Here is a 21625-nt window from a genome sequence, read left to right on the forward strand (position 1 = left end):
GGTTATGTAACTATTCTGAAGTTATAAGTCAGCAAATGGCAGAGCTGGAATTTAAATTTAAATTTTAAAGTTAACATTTTAGAACCGTGAGACTCCAAAGTCAGTGGTTTGGAACCATTATGCCATGCTTGCTGCCTTAGACTTGAGCCTGCGTGGAATGTGTTCTTCCTTCTCTATACTCGTACCCCTCACCCTCTTCCATCCAGGCCGAACTCAAACGCTACTTGCTTCATAAAAGTTTGTCGTTCTCCCACGAATACAGTGATTTCTTTTTCCTTCAACTTGGTTTTGCAGGCTAAATCATTCATTATGACATCAACACACTGCAATATCACAAAATACCTCATAAGTGATTTTTTTTCCTGCTAATGCTGTTTTTTTCCCAATATGGATTTTTAGTTGCTTAAAGACAGAAGATGTACCTTTTCCAAGTCCCAACAGACTTACCTACCTTTGACACAGGTACTCAAAAATACTGGTATAAAATGAGGGAATTTTGAATTTTCATAGTGAGGCATAATGACCAGTTGCGATAATTAAGAAAACACTCAAATGTTAAAGGACACACATTTTTGACACAAGTACCTTGGTAACAGTAACGGGCAGAGAAAACACAGATGGTACATGGCAGTTTTATGACTGCAGGATAGAGGACAATGAACACTAACCAGAAGCTCTTTGGTCTCCCATGCTTTCTTGCCCTAGATTTGACAGGCTGTGGACAATGTAAAGAGAAAGAAATCTAATAGTTTCTAAGACAGCATCATCAGTTTTGAAACCTTTATGACCACAACTATGCTATCACTCTTACCAAGGCTCGACTTAGAATTAACATTTTTCAATTTTGAATCTAAATGTAAATGTAAGCACTTTATTTCTGTAAGATGACACCCCAGGAAAAATTGGTTGCCTGTGACGAAAATTTCACATTACAAATTTAAATCTTATTTAATCTTCCTCACGTTGTGTGGGACTATATCATGACTATTTCAGTCTCATCTCCATATCCCCTCCAGAGGTTAGTAGACATTTTAAAAAAGCAAGATTACAAGATACATTGAGGATATTTTATAAAGTACTAAAAATATATTCTCCCCTTTACTCTGCCCCATTAACACTTCTGGGAAGAATGTGTAGTGAGGGGAGAATATACCTCTTGGAGATTTCTGGTTTTACTCCTTCCTCTCTTCTTACCGTTACTAGACATCGACACATGTTTGCGTAAGCCACAGAGAAACTGGGTTCGTCAATAGCCTTCTCAAAGACCAGGTCAATGACTCCCTTCAGCCGCTCCTCTGTGTCAACAGTAAGTCCTGACACCTGCTTCATCAGTTGGTTGAACATCTGTGGTGTCAATTTATTTAAGATACTTCGAACTTTTCTAAAAAGTTCCTAGAAGGACCACAAAAAAGAAAGGAACATTATATTAACTGTGACAATATGATGCTTTCTATAAGGACTAATATTTTGTTTGTAATTTATGAGTGCAATTTCCTAAACTGTTAACAAAGATTGTGAACTAGTCACAGAAAGAATTATATCCATCTATTTTAACATATAGTAAAAATTTATACCACCTCTTTTTCACTACTGATGAGAATTCAAGGAACTAGGTCTATTTTCCACTTCACTGGTAGGACTATAATTTGGTACATTTCCAAGGGCAATTTGGCAATGTGTATTAAAACTCTTAAAACTGTGAGATGCCCTTTAAACTAGCAATTATACTTTTAGAAGTTTATTCATATTTAAGGATAGGTTAAAAAAAGATTTTAGCCATCATAACTTCCACCAATAACCCTTTATAGCAAATAACTTAAATGTCCTAAATTAGGAATTTGTCTACATTATGGTATAATACAAAATATGGTATAAAGCAGTAGGCAGGAGTTTTTTAAAATGATGTTAAACCCTTATCAAATCAGAAACAGAAGTGAACTTCCTTAACTAGAAAAAGGCCATTGATAAAGGCCTACTTAATGGTGAAAGAATGAATGCTTTCCCTCTAAGATTGGGAACAAGGCAAAAATGTCTGTTCTTACCACTCCTATTCAAAATCTTACTGGAGGTCATATTCAGTGGAATAATGCAAAGAAAGAGAACTACAGCCCATACAGATCATAAAGGAAGAAATAAAAATCCCTATTCACAAATGATATGACTGTCTCCACAGAAAATCATAAGGAATCTATAAGAGACATTAGAATTAATAAGTGAGTCTAGTAGATTTGTAGAACAAAAGTCAATACAATAAAATCAATTTTATTTTTATATATTAGCAACAAACAACTAGAAATTACATTTTTTAAAAGTACAACCTACAATAGCACCAAAACCATGAAGTATTTAGGTAAGAATCTATCAAAATATCCACAGGAGTTGTGTGATGAAATATACAAGTCACTGATGAAAGAAATCAAGGAGGACCAAAATAAATAGAGATCTATGTCATGTTCATGTATTAGAAGACACATTACTCTTAAGCTGCCAGTTTTCTCCAAAGAGATCTACAGATTTAACACAACCAAAATAAAAATCCTAGAGTAGAAATCAAGAAGCTGATTCTGCAATTTAAATGGAAAAACAAAAATTGAGAATAGCTTAACAATTTTGAAAAATAACAAAATTTGGAAGACTCATACAACCTAATTTCAACACTTACTATATGAAGCTACTATGCATAGACTGGCCAGAGGACAGACACATAGATCACTGGAACAGAATGAAAAGTCTAGAAATAGATTCACACATATATGATGAACTGATTTTCAACAAAGGTGTAAAGGAAATTCAGTGGAGAAAGGACAGTCTTCTCAACAAATGGTGCTGGAACAATCGAATATCCATAAGCAAAAAAAAAAAAAAAAAAAAAGAATCTTGATCTATACCTTGCACATAACACAAAAATTAACTGAAATTGGATCACAGACCAAAATGTAAAACCCCAAACTAAAAACTTCTAGACCAGAACACAGGACAAAGTCTTTGTACTCTTACATGCAAAGATTTTTTAGATGAGATGGCAAAAACATAATGTATGAATGAAAAAATTGATAAATTGAGCATCATCAAAGTTAAAACTTCTGTTCGGCAAAAGACACTATTAAGAGAATGAAAAGACAAACCACTGACTGGGAGAAAATTTTTGCAAAATACACATTTGATAAAGGATTTATATCCAGAAAAAAAAAAAAAAAAAAACCTCTCAAAATTCAATAAGACAGCATGCCAACCAATGAAACAGGCCAAAAGATGTAAACAAAATTTTACCAAAGAAGATACACAAATGGCAAATAAGCACATGAAAAGATGTGCTTATTCAACATATTGGTCATCTGGGAAATGCAAATTAAAACTACAATGAGATAATACCACACATCCATTAGAAGAGTTAAAATTTACAAAGCAGAAAATAGTAAGTGCTGGTGAAGACTGAATTATTGAAACTCTCATGCCTTGCCAGTAATATCGTGGAAAACAGTTTGTTATTTTCTAATAAAGTTACACCTGTGTTTACCATTACAACTCACTGATCCCATAGCTAGGAATTTACCCCAAAGAAACAAAAACATAGGTTCACAGAAATCCTATATGTGAATGTTCATAGCAATTTTATTCACAATTGCTAAAACCTGGAAACTGTTTATCCTGTGAATGGATCCAGTAACAAAAAAATAATAACCTAATAATATATGTAATATTATGGATGAAAATCAAATGTATATGCTGAGTAAAAAGCTTTATTCAGAATGATTCCATTTAAATGACATTCTGGAAAAGGCAACATTATAGGGACAAACACATGACTGGTTGCCAGAGGTGGGCATGGGTTGGGGAGGATGAATACAAAGTAGTACAAGAAAATTTCAGGGGGCTGATGGAAATGTTCTGTATCTTGATTGTGGTGGTAATTATATGACTGTGTGTTTGTCAACAATTATAAAACTATATGTAAAAAAAATTTTAACAAACGTAAATTATGCCTCAGTAAAAATATGAAGTTGTAAAAATCCATAAAACTATGATATAATAACTGAAAAGGCCTGTAAAATGTTTTATTTGATCCCTATATTATCTATATCTGAATACAAGGATTTTTAGAATATGTACCAAAACATAACAGTTTTCTCTAGGCAGAAGATAGTAAATAAATCTATTTAAATTTTTTAAAATTACATTGTCATCGCTTCTCGGCCTTTTGGCTAAGATTATGTGTAAAATTACACTGTCAACTTTTTAAGCAATGAGTCAGTATCACTTGTATAAAGAAAAAAAATTTCCAAGTTTATTAGGGACGGGGCAGTCATTGCACCTCTCTAAACTGCCTGTATCAACTGAGACAGTATCATTTAGGTCTAAAACTTTAATCTGTGCTTTACATACAAACAAAATAAAAACAAAACCCAGCCTTCAGATCTTCAAATATATCAGAAGACAATTTAAGCTTAGAAAAAACTGTGACTACAGTTAATAATACTGTGCTGCAAATATCATATGATATTGCTTATATGTGGAATCTAAAAAAAAAAAAAAGGTACAACTGAACTTATTTACAAAAGAGAAACAGATTCACACATGTAGAAAACAAATTTATGGTTACCAGGGGCAAAGAGGGGGAGAGGAATAAATTGGGAGATTGGGATTAACATGTATACAATACTATATATAAAATAGATAACTAATAAGGACCTACTGTATAGCACAGGGAACTCTACTCAATACTCTGTAATGACCTATGTGGAAAAAGAAACTAAAAAAGAGTGGATATATGTGTATGTATAACTGATTCACTCTGCTGTATACCTGAAACTAACAAAACATTGTTAATCACCTATACTCCAACAAAAATTAAAAAAACAAAGAAAAAACAAGAAAAAATAATACTGTGCTGCATACTTGAAAAGTTCTTATCACAAGATAAAAAATCTGTATGATTCTGCATGATGATGGATGTTAATTAGACTAACTGTGGTGATCATTCTGCAATATAGATCAAATACTGAATCATTATGCTGTACACCTGAAACTAATATAATGTTATCTGTCAATTTATACCTCAATTAAAAAAAGAAAGGAATCTCCAGTATCAAAAAACAACAAAAAAATTGACTAAAAATCATTTATTCATTATAACTGAATATCTACTTGATGCTCCCCAAATTCTGTGTTAAGTATCTATGAAGCATAAGGCAAAGTAATCAGAACCATTAAAATTTAGCTGCAGAAACAAGAAAGTTACAAGAGAAAATGATAGAGTAAAGCACAAGGTTGACTAGAAGCCAGAGAAGTGAGTCATCTAGGTACAAGAAAGGTCAGAGACAATGGGTTAGTCAGGAAATAACTTTAGAAGGAAATGAGGATAGGAACAGATTATAAAGGGCAAAAAAAGCTGGCTAAATGAAAGAAAAAAGGGAGAAGACATTTTAGGAAAGGGAAAATATTTTAGGAAGGAATTGTTATTGAGGCTCTTCTATTTCAGGAACAGAAAACAAAAAGGAAAGATCAGAGGACCAGTATGCACTAGTTGGGAGAGAAAATGACAGGACTTAAATGACAGATTAAAAGCTAGAGTGAAGAGATAAAAATCAGCCCCTCAGGTAGATGAGTCAGGCAGCAGCAGTGGGAATACTGTATCAAGAGAAGAAGAAAAGAGATGAGGCAGGGGACCCATGCAGTGGAACCACAACAGCAGTGTATGTATCTGCAAGGAGTCTAGACACGTCATTAGCAATGATTTCCTAGAAGTGTTTCGAGGAGAAGATTAAATCTTACGATAAAGGAAAAATAAGATCACTGGTGGTCATTCATAATGTTGCTATAAATACAGTGGGAGGAACAAAAGTCAGGGTGAAAAGAGTTTTCTGGAAGTGGAAGCAACAATAAAACTGTTGTTTTGGCAAAAAGTAAAGAAACAGAGTAACAGTAGTAGTAGGAACAACAGGTCAACATGGAGTATACCTGTGCGGAGGAGAAAAATGAAAACACAAAAAAGAGAGGGAATGAAGCAAAGAGGCTCTGTATCAAGAAGAAAAAGTGTCAAGAAAAAGAAAGTTGTATTTATTGGCCCTGAAAAAGAAGTCTATTAATCCTGCATTGGATTTCCTTTATCTATTCACTGAAGAAAACTTAGCTAATTAAATGATACCTCAAAGTCAATATAATTATTCTTATGTTTCTGAAATAACAATTAATAATGGGGAGAACTTGGTCAGAATGGCCATCATTAAATTGTCTACAAATAACAAATGCTGGAGAGGGTGTGGAGAAAAGGGAACCCTCCTACACTGTTGGTGGAAATGTAAATTGGTATAGCCACTACAGAAGACAGTGTGGAGGTTCCTTAAAAAACTAAAAATAGAGTTGCCATGTGATCCAGCAATTCCACTCCTGGGCATATATCCAGACAAAACTATAATTCAAAAAGATACATGCACCCCAATGTTCAGAGCAGCATTATTTACAACAGCCAGGACATGGAAACAACCTAAATGTCCATCAACAGATGAATGGATAAAGAAGATGTGAGATTATATGTGTGTGTGTGTGTGTGCACGTGCACACGCGTATAAAATGGAATACTACTCAGCCATAAGAAAGAATGAAATAATGCCATTTGCAACAACATGGATGGACCTAGAGATTATCATACGAAGTGAAGTAACTCTGAAAGAGAAACACAAATACCATAAGATATCACTTACATGTGGAATCTAAAATATGATACAAATGAACTTATTTATAAAACAGAAATAGACTCACAAACATAGAAAACAAATTTACCGTTATAAACGGGGAAAGGGGGTGGGGGAGGGAAAAATTAGAGTTTGGAATCAGCAGATACACACTACTATATATAAAACAGATAAACAACTAGGTCCTACTGTATAGCACAGGGAACTATATTCAATATCCTGTAATAAACTATAATGGAAAATAATATGGAAAAGAATATATAGATATTCATATATGCACACACACATATATCTGAATCACTGCTGTATACTAGAAACTAACACAACATTGTAAATTAGCTATAATTCAATAAAAAATTTTAAAAAATAATGGGGAGAACTCTGTTACACAGTAAAGAGAGGCAGATTACAAATCACAACAAATGGACTATTCAGTAACTACAACACTGTGAGTAACAATCTCTCAAAGCTTCAGTTTTTTTGAATGGAAAAAAGAGACTATCTATTCCCTCCATCACAGGTGTTGTAAGAATCTAATGAAATAAGGCACTAATACAAGTGCCTTTAATACTAAAACAGGACATCTTCATCTTCAATGATAAAGATCTAGCAGGAATTTTAACTATCTTTGCAAGCCTTTTAGGTCTCTATTCATTAAGTACTTCTCAGAGGGACTGGAGGGAGGGATGTAGAAGATGCTTCAAAAAAGAAAAAGGTTGAGATATATTGAGAAGAAATGGGGGCAAGATTAGGTATTTGGTTTTATTGAATCTGGAGAAGGATGTACTTAGGGACAAATGTCCAGGGCAATTACTAGAAAGATGAACAAAGGCTAACAGCCAATTAAGGTCTGACAACATGGCTTTGTGATGGATCAGTTCACCTTAGCCCTGACTTTGTATGTGCAACTTTGCTGGTTAGTATACTGTTTAACAGGCATTTATTGAGTATCTACTCTGTATGAGGTTCTGTGCTGGTGCTCAACCAAAATCAGGATTTGTAAGGCTCATCTCTTTCCCAGGAACATTATCACACTAAGTACGTAACTGGGCTCCAGAAATCATGTCAAGTGCTTTATATTGCTTCACTTAATCTTCACAATGCCCTATGAGGTATATAATATTAGCATCTTAATTAGTATCCAATTAGCATCTTAATTAGTATCATAAACATCCAAAGTGTATAGTAAAGGTAACCCAGGGATAGGAACTGGCATCGTGTATACAGCAAAAGATGAATAGAGGCTTTATATAATTTGACACACAAAAATAATTTTGTGTGGATTAAAGGAATTCATTCAGTTTACCCTAAAGAGTTCTGAGGGCAAGATATACACAGAAAGATGCAAAGAATTCAATTTTATCACAAAGGACTGTAAATAAGATGGGCTTCTAAATTCTAATTTATTAGAAATGAAACATAAAGTAATATACTAACTAGACTAGCACAGGGTAATGACTGAGAATCTAAAAACACATTATTTATTTATTTATTTATTTATTTATTTATTTTTTAGGGGGGTACACCAAGTTCAATCATCTGATTTTTTTTTTTGCACTATGATTTATTTTTATTTGGTTTATGACATGGAAAGGTCTATAATACTGGGAAGAAGTTTTTTTTATTTTTTTATTATTTTTTATTTTATTTATTTATTATTTTTTTTGGGGGTACACCAAGTTCAATCATGTTTTTTTAATTTTATTTATTATTTTTTGGGGGGGTACACCAAGTTCAATCATCTGTTTTTATACACATATCCCCATATTCCCTCCCTCCCTCGACTCCCCCCCCACCCTCCCTCGAGTCCCCCCCATCCTTCCCCTCCCAGTCCTCTAAGGCATCTTCCATCCTCGAGTTGAACACCCTTTGTTATACAACAACTTCCCACTGGCTATCTATTTTACAGTTGGTAGTATATATGTGTCTGTGCTACTCTCTCGCTTTGTCTCAGCTTCCCCTTCACCCCCCGCTCCCCACCCAAACCTCGAGTTCTCCAGTCCATTCTCTGCATCTGCGTCCTTGTTCTTGTCACTGAGTTCGTCAGTACCATTTTTAGATTCTGTATATGTGAATTAGCATACAATATTTGTCTTTCTCTTTCTGACTTACTTCACTCTGTATGACAGACTCTAGGTCTATCCACCTCATAACATATAGCTCCATCTCATCCCTTTTTATAGCCGAGTAATATTCCATTGTATATATATGCCACATCTTCTGTATCCATTCATTTGTTGATGGGCATTTAGGTTGCTTCCATGTCCTGGCTATTGTAAAGAGTGCTGCAATAAACATTATGGTACATGTTTCTTTTCGGATTATGGTTTTCTTTGAGTATATGCCCAGTAGTGGGATTACTGGATCATTAAAAACACATTTTTAAGAAAAGTAAATATTGACTTAAGCCTGAATGACAGAATTCTAAGACATACAAGCCCTCTAAATATAGTGTTTGCTTTGAAAAGCACACAGAATGCAATTTCAAGAGAAAACAGTAGGCGGTTGGCATCTATGATAGCTTTTAGCATAACGTCTGCAATAAGAAAAAATTAGAAGAAATCTTAAACTAAAATCTCTACATGTATTATACTAATGGGGCAAAAAGACAAATTAAAAGATATTATAATTCCAAAACAATATTAGAGGGTGCTTCTGTTCTCACCTGGGTTTTAATGTTTTCAGGATCCTCAGCTTGGCTGTCTCGTTTTTGGCTGGGCTTCCAGGCGTTCTCTGCCTTTTTCAGGTGCACATCTTCTTTTACAGACACAGTGATGATCTTCCTGGGTTCTCTTCTCTGGCCAGGTTGAGATCTCCGTGGTCCAACATTCAACAGCTAGGACAAGAATATTCTTTATTATATCCACACAGAGTACTTACAATTTACTGTCTCTGCTGTGCTGCTCAAGTCAAGACTGATGATCACACCAAGCACTTCTAGATGCAAAGATGGGTACGAGGCATTCACTTTAGATGTGCTCTTTTTTTTGGAGGGTGTCCTAGAACACCATCACTGTAATGTACACCACTACTACAATTTTTGACTATGAGTCCTAAATGAGATAGCTAGAGTGATGGAAAATTGTGTTTGATAAAGCTCTTGTTCCTAACAAAAAAGAGTATCCTTAACTGAAGCTTCCTTTTTTTTTTTAAACTAGTTATGTAACTTTGGACTGGTCACTTGAACAATTACAAAAACTCACAGGCAGAAGTCATCACAGTTACAAATCTGCTTCAAAAACCAGGCCTCTAAACTTTCAGTGTGAAATACAAATACACCCTTACCATGAAAATTATCTATAGCATAGACACCCAGCTTGACTGTAGATCTTAATGGATCCCTCTAAGTTTGCTGGGCAGGAAATACTAAAATAAGTCTTCCTTATATTGTTAATGAAATCCAACTAAATTGCTCCCTGAAAAAAATGTCTTCCTTTCTTTGTCAGCTCTTTGGTCCTTCTAGAGTCCCACTATACTCATTCTGTCAACACCAATATATGTTAGCATGTCACGCTGGTCGTCAACTTAAAAACTGTTACTTTAAGAGCAATGAGTAAGTTAAAAGTTTTATTCTGTGTATTAAAATAGTCATAATAGTTGCTACTCTAAATGCCTGGAAATACTTTTTCAAGATTAAATAACTGGGTTGATAGTAAGTTGTGCTCCTCCCAGATCTGTAGCATACTGACAGCCTTTACCTGTTCTGACATGTCCTTTTCTAAACGATGAGTAAATACTGCAATTAGGTTTCAAGAGGTAAGAAAAAAAAAAAACTTCACACAAGACATATAGACCAGAATCATATCTCACTTAATGCCCCAACACTGCCCTTTAAGTAGAAACTTAAAGGTCATACTTTATGTACAAAGACACATTCTAAGAGACATGGTGTGAGGCCTTTGATAAGCTTGAAAGCCTTTACACATCACTAATCTCAGAATTGGTTATTCTCTTACCCTTCACCATCTGCCCTAATTAGAAACAGCAACATGAAGGATATATCAGGATCAAAACTTAGAATTTCTGGACAATACACACCAGCCTTGTCAAATACATCCAGCTAAGGACTTGGTACTGACGATATGATCTTAGACTATTCCATAAACATGAAAAAACTGAGGTCAAATAAACCCAGAGGTACCTTGCATGGTATAAGAGAGTGAACTGAAGAGGATCATCAGACTGGAAAAGTACCAACAGGGAACAGTTGCTAAACCAGACAGTACTATTGTAAGATTTATTTATTACTGAAACCTTGATGTGGTAGCTCAGGCAAAAGAATTCTGTTAAAAGGCAGTAAACCATGTACTGTCTGGTTTTTATAATTTAGAATATATTTCAGTGTTAATTCATGTGGGGTATTATCTTTTTCAATATCTGGATAAAATTCAAATAAACAGATCATAAAACATTTAACTTAATCAATGCATCTGCACATAAAAATTTGTCAAGAACAAAGACTGGTGGTTGTAATAAAAGGTGATTACGTCAAAATCACATCAGAGCTGTAGTATAATTTGTGGATACAATTTTAATCATGTTTGAATAAAGTTAGAAAACGTCCATTTCCAAAAAAATACTGCAGACACCAATGAACGTTTGTGATTTCTAAAAAGTAAATATGACTTGCGCTATAACTCTACCTACCCCAAGACAAATATGAGTGAATTTCAAACAAGCAGCATAGAGATGTGAGAAATGTTACTAAATAGGTAACAACAGTATTTCAAAGGAAAACAATGTTTTGAAAAGATAATACAAACTGTTAGTCTAGGATTAAAAAACTGAAATTATAACCCATGTGCAACCTCCCAAGACAAATTTAAATTTATCTGTATCTCTGGATAAAACCAAGACAGTACTACTGTTCACAAATATTTACCCAAGTATACTGAGTCCTCAGCAGATTACTAGTCTTATAAATGCTCAACATGCTTGATTTATTAATCTCTAACATTCTTATGTTTATACTCTGAGAATGTTTATACTCTGATAATGATTCACTGCCTGTTGAAGTGGAGAAAAGAGGCAGATTAGAAGACAAAAGAATTGTGGACTATTGAATACAATTCTTATGAATTGTACTCAATACTAATACTAATACTTACGAGCTAAGTTACTGTGAGCAAGTCTCAACTTTGCTGAACTTAAACTTTCCCACATATTAAATGCTTATCCTACCTACAAAAGTTATCACAAGGATCATGGGATATAATACGGCATGTAAAAGGACCTTAAAAACTAGGTACAATATCAGGTATTATCATCAATACTAAAGGAAAAAAAGAAACTTTTAAAAAAGTGATATGTAGACTGGTATAATTACCTTTAAACATTCGTGTCCTTTGTGTGTGTGTGAAAAATTTAATATAAATTGTCAGATTTACAATATATTTCAAAAGTTGCACCATATGTAATGAATGACTTATTTACTAAATACAAACAAAATCTAGGATCCTGTGCTAAGAGTTGTAAAATATATAAAAAGAAATAAAGCCTGGTTTCTTTGCTTGAAAGACAGACAATCCTGACTGATGATGCCTAGAAGAGGAGTTTTAAGGTATAATGTGTGCACGGTCCACAAACATCAAAACTAAAATGAAGTGTCAAATTTTGAGGCTAACTAGCGAGTCACAATTTTTTTCAGGTGAGCTAAAAAATTTTAAATTTTCTACCCACTCTTTTTCTTAAATGTATTAAATAAGAAACTACCCCCATCTCTGTTTTAGAATTTAATATATATTGCTCCTGTCTCACTCAGAGACTATCATCTCAATCTCCAATGCTTACCTGGATAACCAAAGAAAACAGGACCAGTATTCATTCTAGCATTTTTTAAAGAGAGATAACCAAGGGTCCCTTTAAGAGAAAGGGAAGGACGATATGAGCTTAGGAAACCTCTTTGCACCTAGGATTCACAGTTCAGTGAATCTCAAAGTTGGTTAAAATGAACATGTATGGTAAGTTACCAGTCTAGGTCCGTAGCCCCTCTCTCAATACATTTCTTTTGGGGCACTTTCTGTGAGGTCTGCCAGCAGATTACTACTAAAATTAATACCACAATAGCCAAGTAATTTGACTTTTAAAAAACTAGAGGGATGACACTGCCTGGATGCTTTCAACAGATATACACTTTACTGTCCATCAAAAGACCTACTTTTATGTTTAAAAATTGTACATAACTGCATATGATGCTAAAACAATTGCTATGCATTAAAAATATTTTATAACACCTCTGTTGCAGGAAAGTTTATACCAGGAATCCCGACAACTTAAGCTGCACTAAGAAGCATACCTAGCAGATCTTAATATCTTTGGATGGTAATTATGTATAAGCCAATATGGAAGCTGTATGGAACCAGACACTATGAAGAGTAGGGCTGCTGCTTTTTCCCAAACAGCATTGTTGATTATTCCTTCATATGTTACATAAATATAAACAATACATACAATACATATCCTTTAAAATTCCCAGATTTATCTTCACCAATATACCAAGGTAAGCTGGACGAATTAAATGGAGAATGTTTGTTAGCTACAGGGGATGCTGGAAGAATAACTACTCGCATTAAGACTTAACATATCAATACTACCAAGACTGATGACAATTCCACTTAAAAATTAGCTTGTGGCACATGACAAAGCTATGTAAAGAAAGTGAATTAAACAATTAAAGCATATTTTTGGGGAGACACTACAAATTATTGATAATGGCTCATTTCCTGTCACATTACTTTGCACCAAATAACCCATCTATCTGCTATATATAGGCACATAAATTACTGGGCAAACATACATTGTGATAGTTACTTTTTTTTTTTTGGCACACGGACTTAGTTGCTCCGTGGCATGTGGGATCTTCCTGGAGCTGGGATCGAACCCGTGACCTCTGCATTGGCGGATTCTTAACCACTGCGCCACCTAGGAAGCCCATGATAGTTACTTTTAAAACTCATTTTCTAACTTCAAAATTTTGAGAGAGATATAGCTATTCCTAATTCATAGTATTTCCTTTATGCTATACCTGATGATTAGACGATAGCAAGCTGACAGTGAAAAGCAGACGCTGGAAAAGGAAACAGCATTCACACTGTCTCTGAGTGACACATGAACAAAACCGAGCAACACGACAACCACACATATTAACCAGGGAATAATCAAAACGACATCAACATTATTTCAAATGTTTCGCAAAACAAAGATACAATCCGAAACCAACACTAAAACAAAGGTTAACAAATATAAATTTAACCCACCAACAAGGGAAAAACAAGGTATAAAATGGTTTCTAGAAAGCTGCTTTCTAAGACTTTCTGGTGAGGAAATTCAAACTTTGGGATAAATTTTAATTTGGTAATTTAATTTAATTAGATAAATGTTAAATGTCAAATCCGTGTATCGTACACACACAGAGGATCACATACACACAGAGGTCTTCAGGATGGCGATGCTCAATGAAAAGTATGCTTCCAATTAAGATTTTCTGTAGGTTTTACTGTATAAAGCCTCCAACAAGGTGTAGACATTCAAATATTTTCAATCAGTGTTTGGCTGCAGGCAAATAATTCAAATATCTACAAAGTGTCATTTGTTTTCAGACAGCGTAGTCTTATTTAAAGCAGGTTTCAGATGCTGCCATTCCAGAAATAAAAAGGTGATGGGGAAATAAAAAGTGTCACCTTATACAAAAATATTTTTACAAACATAAAGTAGTGTAAAGAGGGTGATCCACAAATGTACATCCAACTCCAAGCTCCTTCAGAACTTCAGATGAAGTGCTCTCTATGCCATTTCAGCTTGGGAAAAAGAGGTATTCACCTCGCTGGCAACTTTACCCCATGCTTTCTACACGTCTACAATGCATGGCGTTGGCAGAGCCTGTCAAATTCTGCACAGTGTAGTGCCCCAGCATAACTCCATCGGTGATGCCACTTCCACCCCTGAAGAGCCTGCCACTGGGGGAATAAAGGCAACCTGCAGTTTACCAATACTGTACTCTTTTGTACGTATTTTTTCATATTTTGACTTTACAACCTACAGTTAAGTGAGAAGAGCAAAACAGAATATAACAACACAGAACACTGTTTGTTTTTTAAAGGATTCAGCACACCCCTAAAGGCAGGCTCTTCAGAGGTGAGTGCGACATCGCCAGTGGAGTGCAAGTTGGGGCTTTGCTCTGTTCCAGAACTGGCAATCCATGCCTGCTCTGCACTTTGCAAATCTGTAGAAACAAAGACAAAGAGATGACCCTTAGCTGAATGTCATTAGAGATCTCTAGTATATCAGGGCACCTCAAGATAAAACAGGAATCCTATTCAAGGTTGGCTCTATTTTTAACCCACTTGCAGGTCTTTTCAACTGAAAAAATATGAAAAAAAAAAAAAAAAGTCAAGACCAAATTAATGCAGACCAGCTTCTTTCAAGTAAAAACAACTCAAGTGTATTCTTTATTTGTTTTAATATTAGTATGGAAAGGGTAGTCTTCGCCTCTTCTACTTCTTCTTCTTGGTTAGAAGAATCAAAGAATAAAAGCTGCTCTCTTGCCGTTAGACAAAATGTCAAGACGTCTATGACAGTTTCTAACTAATTGGGTTGTAGGGAACTTGCACTTACAGGTACACCTCTTCCACCAGGGGCTTGCCTTCCAAAATCTGCAAAGGCCGGAGTAAAGTCTGGTCCTCGAGGTAAAATCCGAGGATCCAGAGTTCGCATTGGCAACTTGGGTTGGTTGATCTGCACAAAGAAACAAAGGAAAGCTTACCAGGAGTTCCAGAGCATTTGGTGCCACAAAGATAAAAACTGAGACTGAAAAGTTATGTCAGCTGAAAAGATAAGCACTGGCTTTCTGAGCCAGTGGGAGTCCAATCTGAATCATGATAGATTCTCCTGGGCTAGCCACAGAGCCCCTTAGGTCAACAACAGTTTTTTGGTTCCCTGGGAATGATTAGGCCTAAAATTTCCAAGGGGAGGCTAGACACAATCAGTGGACTGGTTCACTAGACACTTAGGACCAGCAGAATGGCACAAGACAAGCTATTTTGAGAACTTATGAATCTTTTTCTAGGATCATCACAGCACTTGCCTTATAAGAAACCTGGTATTGCTTGTTTTGGTTTTGATGCCATCGACTTATGGTTAGTAAAGGATATATTTTGAGTGGATGACAAATCTCAAAAGGAGATAAGTTTCATGAATGATAACTCAATTTTTTTTTCTTTTTTCTTTTTTGGCTGCACTGCACAGCTTGCAGGATCTTAGTTCCCTGACCAGGGATTGAACCTAGGCCTCAGCAGTGAAAGTGCTGAATCCTAACCACTGGACCACCAGGGAATTCTCTATGATGACTCAATTAAAATTTCACTTTGTCTGCCATGTTAATTGGAGATATCTGGCTTTGTATAGGCATATAATGTGACTACAGACTCAGCAAAGCTAAGTAGCTCAGTGAGAAATCAACTCATGATTGGCCAAAGTCAGAAACAGAAGGCAGGAAGACAGGAAGGAATATCTTCTAAGAGGATAACCTAATTCAGTGGGTATAACAAAACTTGCCCTCTGAGGTACTGAAGTAGTCTGAAATTAGTACCATCAATCATTCAACTGTCCTCACATAAGTACCTAAGAGAGAAGACTTAGCAAGAGAAATAAAAAGATCTGTTGCTATAAGAGAGTAAAATAATACAAATAAGGTCTGGATAAGCAGCTGCTATAAATCTCAGTAAGAACTGGATCTCATTCTGTAAGAAAGTTACCGCCTACACTTTAATTACAGATTAACAGTTCCTCTCTAAAATGAGAGCTTAGTCAGCAGAACTTGTTCATCACTGACTTACATGAAATTATTTGGGCAGATATACACCTGACTTTACATCTTTTAACTTAATAAACAGATGAAATAAACAGTGACTGTACTAATTTTCTGTATGCACAATTAAGATCAGATGTAAAGAGAAAGGGTGCCTATTTATTTGCACAGGATTAAAGACTAATCCTCCTGTAAGTATCTATGAGGGAAATTTTGAGTTACACACTATTTGAATTTACATTAACTCCCATTTAAGTTTGATCTGCCGAATAGTCTCCCAGGCTTCTCACCTATCCTCAATGTCATTCTAATTCCCTATGGAGATTTTAGAACAGTGGGGAAAGAGGTCTATATCACTTTAGGCATATGAGCCCAAGAGACACACAATTTCCACCACATCACTAGGAAATAGCCATAACAAGCCAACAATAAATTTTAAAACTTTACCACTCAAATACGAGCCAAACCCCACAATTACGGTAATGTATAACGAGCCCCAAACCCAACAATGCTTAATTAAACATTTAATTCAAATGCCATTTGGTCTAACAACTTCCAAAAATTGCTCATACTTCACATACTTGCACTGATAGTTAAAAACTGTTCCCACCAAAAAGACATAGCTTTCTTTGAGTGCTCAGCTTACCTTGTCAAGAACCACATCACTAATGGGAGGCAGGCCCTCTGGTTTCTGAATACATGCCGGCATGAACTGCAAATCCAGCAAAAATTCCCTGTCATACTGCTTTTTGCCTTCGGTATCAGCAGGCTTCCAGGATTCTAAGAAGAGGAATGCAGGCAGACAACTGTCTATAAGGTCATTATACGTATACCCAGTAAGAGTATAAGCTGATTCCAATATTTTACTTTATTTCATCATATACAAACAAAGCCATAAAGGAAACACTGAGCTACAGTCAGAAAATGTCACGTAAAGATTTGAACTGTTATTTGTTCTTTTATCCCTTCTGGATACCTTTGGATAGTAAAGTAATCTTAAGTATGGTGCTACAGGAACCATTTCATTTACACACTAAGCAGCCTTTGGTCAGGGACATATAATAATCCTCATTAAATAAACTACCAAGCCTTTTTTAAAAAATACAATTCTTAAAGGTTCTACTCCATTTACAGTTATTACAAAATACTGGCTATATACCCCATGTTATACAATACATCCTGCAGCCTATATTACACCCAACAGTTTGTATATAGTCATACTCTTGGTTTCCTGGAAAAGAAGGATACTTTGTATGTTTACTTGGAAATGTTACTTTGGAGGAAAAAAAAAGGTAAAAGGATATAAAACACAAAAGCAAGTAACTTATTAAAGATTCTGAAAAGTCTTAAGCAGTCTACAGATTTTTTTCCATGATTACAGTTTAATCTGAAGAAAACAAAATAATGTACTTGCTTACTGAGCCAACTAAACTGGAAAAGCACATATCTTTGTCCAAAAAATCTTGTCACTAAACATATTCTCAGCTAATATTTTTAATATGAATTTTAAATTAGTTTGTTGCCACAGCCACTTACTTTGCTACTATTACTATTGTTTCAGCTATCGTGACTCACAATCCTACCATTATTATATAAAGTTGGAGAATTTCTTGAAATTTTTATAGGATAATAAATGCAAGTTATAGTTTTTTCTTTTAATTAACAAAACACTCATCAAAATCAGGCTCCAGATCACTTCATGATAGGACACTGGATCCTTCTTTATATTAGTGTTCTTAACATATAGGTCATAGACTCACTGATGGTCTGTGAGAATTTTGCAGATATTTTATTATATTATATTTATTAAAATATATACAGTTTATTAGGATCTAAATTTTAAATTGCCCCTTTCCCCAATTACTGCTAGTGTATATTACAGGTGCAAAAAGCAGTTAGTTGGTCAACATAGTTGGGGGGCCTATAGTCGTACACTTTTTCCTTGCCAAACTAAAGGATACAAATATAATTTACACAGTCCTAAAAATGCCAATAGTGTTTCAATCCCTGAACAAGGATTGGTGGCAGCCCAAAGTGCTTGGTAGTACAAACCTAAATCTTTAGAAGAAATGTCTGTATATTGAGCCCTAAGGTTAAAAACAAAATTTACAATAGCACAACCTCACAATTTCATAAAGCCCATTAGGAGTAGTTCACTGGTAGTGTTTTCACTAAATATAAGTGATCAGTATATTAAGGTGGGATCGATCAATGGCTTTCAAACGTTTCTGACTACAACTCACAGTAAGAAACACAGTGATTTCATGACTCTGAGCAAACACATACAAATATAAATGAAATTAAAGTTTAAAAAACCAATATTTCCCTTACTGCATGTAATGCACTAACAATTTTTATTCTATTTTCCTTTTTAAAAAAACATTGGTTATAACTCACTAAATTAATTTCACAACCTATTAAATGGGTTAAAACCAGAAATTTGAAAAACACTGGTCGAGATTATTTTTGTGGCCTGATATTTTACATTTAAACCATACCTCATGCAGATGTCACTTTAAATTTGGCAGACCAAGAAAAACTTTTCACCTAACCCAAATTTTCTACCTTTCTCCACATGTCCATATCAAATCTATCCATAAATCTCAAAGTCAACCATGATTTACGTAGTATTGGGACAGAGGTTTAGTGCATTTAGTGGGTGTCTAAAGGTGAAAAATCCTCTAGGGTTTATCATCTATTTCATAGGGCACTTCCCGTACCTCAGGTACTAAATAACTTAGTCATACTGCTTCTGACTGCCTACTGGAGTTCAGCTCTACAGAGTGATTTCTATCAACAACTAAGTTCAAGGTTTGTGAAATGACAAGTACACTATCTCAAGGAACATGGTCATCATAACTGAAATATCTCTTTCAATTAAAATGAAAAATTAAATTTCTCTTGCCGAATTCTACCAGTCTAGCACTGATTTCCTTTGGAAACTGCTCTTCCAGTGCCAGTGAAAGCAGAATACCGGCATCAGATATCACTTCCGCCAACACAGGATTCTCTGGATTTGCTAGTCACTAATGTACGCCTGCTGATCTATTCTGTAAATAATACACTGTGATGAGCCTCTTCCTTCCACCCAGTATTTCTTTACGAGGAGGCAACATTTCCCTAAGTTGCAGCAGAGTGAAGGGGAGAAGGAAAGACATACAAAGGAAGACAGGGATAAACTTACCTGATTTAAATGGCAATGTGACCCCTTCACCAGAGCTATCAGTGGAGCCTGAATTAGCATCTATTCCTTCACCCTCAGAAACACTCTCAGCACCATTACGTACAGGCTCAGCTTCTTCTCCATTTTCTTCCACAGTTTTCACGCCTTTTAGGTCAGAGGGGTCTCTTTCAGGATGAAACCCTTGGCTCATTTTATCCTGTTCAGATTCAAGTACTTTGTCACCTGAAAGCTCCTCTTCAGCTTTAGGCTAAAGCATAAGTGAACACAGAGGTTATATTCTTTTCGCTGTGTGTAGATACACATGAAGACCCACACTTACCCCTCAAAAAGCATAGGAAAACATGTCACTCAAGATAAGGATGTCTGTGTTCAGCATATGGTAAACTTATTTAAAACACTTTTCTCATTTCATCTCCTGGGATAAAGCAGACAATTCAAATGGCTACTGAAATGCTTTAACATGACTAATGAAATCTAAATATACCAAAGGTTAAAAAGGAAAGAACTGTTAATCCTTGGAACTTGATGGACATGAAATTCTAGTCAGAATCTATATCAAGCACTCCTGCCCTTGCCACTAAAGCTCAGCTAATAAAAAAAGAAACAGTAGAGGGTATTTTCCGTGCTGTCCTCTGGCTGCGAAATAGAGAGTTCAATGAATAGTTTAAAGTATACAAGCCCCACAAAGCTGACCATCACTCATTTAACAAGGAGGCCACTTGTTAGTTAAAATCTATTTGGTTTATTGGCCCTTCAAGTTCTCTGAGATTGTGACCTTATTCGAATCATACATGGAAAAATGCTTGGAATATATTCCCCCAGGGGGAAATCTGGGTTCCAGTGCATCCTATTTTTAAAAGACAAAATAGAATTAAAGTTATTCACCAGATTATTTTTGCCCATGTCAGTTTCAGATTAAAAAAAAAAAAAAAAAAAAGGATTTCTTAAGGGTCATATCAAACATCAAAACTCCTTGAGGCAAAGTTCTGAATGAACTTTAAGTCTTTCTTTTCATGAAGGGAAGCACTCTGAAAACAATCCTTTGGAAGAAGCACTGAGAGGAAATAGGAGTTCACCACAAATTCCAGTTGATAAATTGATGCTAGGAGAGCCAAATTAGAGACACTATTGAATTGGCTGAACAGAAGATGGTATAAAAGGATGTCATATACGTCGGGAAGTAGTTACCTCAACTGATTTATGAAAGAATTTTTTTTAATTGAGGAGTTACAAACCCTACTTTGTTATTAAGTGAAGTATTTTAACAGATATAATACTAATAAATTTTCTTCTACTAAAATTAGATCATGGGCAAAAGACGCTAAATTTTAAAATGTTATCAATAGAAACATATTTTTTTAGGCCTATTTTCTTAAATGGAAATAAAAACTTCATGCAAATACACACACACACACACACACACACACACACACACACACTCTTCCTCATTCCTCCAACAGGAAGAGCACAGAAACCATCAAAAGAAAGACATAAAAATTCCAAGAAAATAAAGGATGAAAATGATTTATTTTTATAAAATATGTCAGAAAGTGAGGCACCTTTTATACGTTGAGAAAAACTGATCTACCAAGTTTGAATCATGAATTATCAGGCTCACTTTTTCTTATTCTATACTCTACTACAGTCTAAACTCAAAACAACCTTGTAATACCACCTTATAATTAAGATTAAGTACAGGTCATCAAGATCTTTAATAATCTGGCATGTGAGTCTGCAGTTCGTACTTAAACTTATTACAGAGCAGAATAACTACATTATGCAATCATATAGAATTCTTATTTCAGATCCTGTAAAATGTGAAAAAATGCTATTTTAGAGAAAAAATTTATTGAGTCATCTTCTCTGTAACTAAAATCAACAACAACAGACTATTGGGTATAAACAGAGGATGCATTAGTCAATTTCTAACTGGGAAAAAAAGTA

The 21625-nt window shown here is 35.0% G+C and overlaps 1 protein-coding gene and 1 non-coding gene across 13 annotated transcripts in view; both read right to left on the reverse strand.

Annotated features, from left to right (window-relative positions):
• EIF4G3 (eukaryotic translation initiation factor 4 gamma 3) overlaps positions 1 to 21625 on the reverse strand; it is a 342848-nt gene that overhangs the window by 55775 nt on the left and 265448 nt on the right. For all 12 annotated transcript variants that reach the window (XM_057698680.1, XM_057698671.1, XM_057698760.1 and 9 more), the window contains 5 exons: positions 19682 to 19928; positions 17144 to 17277; positions 15306 to 15425; positions 9358 to 9528; positions 1195 to 1392 (listed from right to left, as the gene is read on the reverse strand). In XM_057698680.1, the coding sequence (XP_057554663.1) occupies positions 1195 to 1392; positions 9358 to 9528; positions 15306 to 15425; positions 17144 to 17277; positions 19682 to 19928 (870 nt within the window). The remainder of the gene's footprint in view (positions 1 to 1194; positions 1393 to 9357; positions 9529 to 15305; positions 15426 to 17143; positions 17278 to 19681; positions 19929 to 21625) is intronic.
• On the reverse strand, positions 15951 to 16022 carry TRNAE-UUC (transfer RNA glutamic acid (anticodon UUC)). The gene has a single exon. It is a non-coding gene; the product is annotated as a tRNA-Glu (tRNA).

This window comes from Hippopotamus amphibius, chromosome 1 (assembly GCF_030028045.1).
Source record: "Hippopotamus amphibius kiboko isolate mHipAmp2 chromosome 1, mHipAmp2.hap2, whole genome shotgun sequence".
Taxonomy (NCBI): Eukaryota; Metazoa; Chordata; class Mammalia; order Artiodactyla; family Hippopotamidae; genus Hippopotamus; species Hippopotamus amphibius.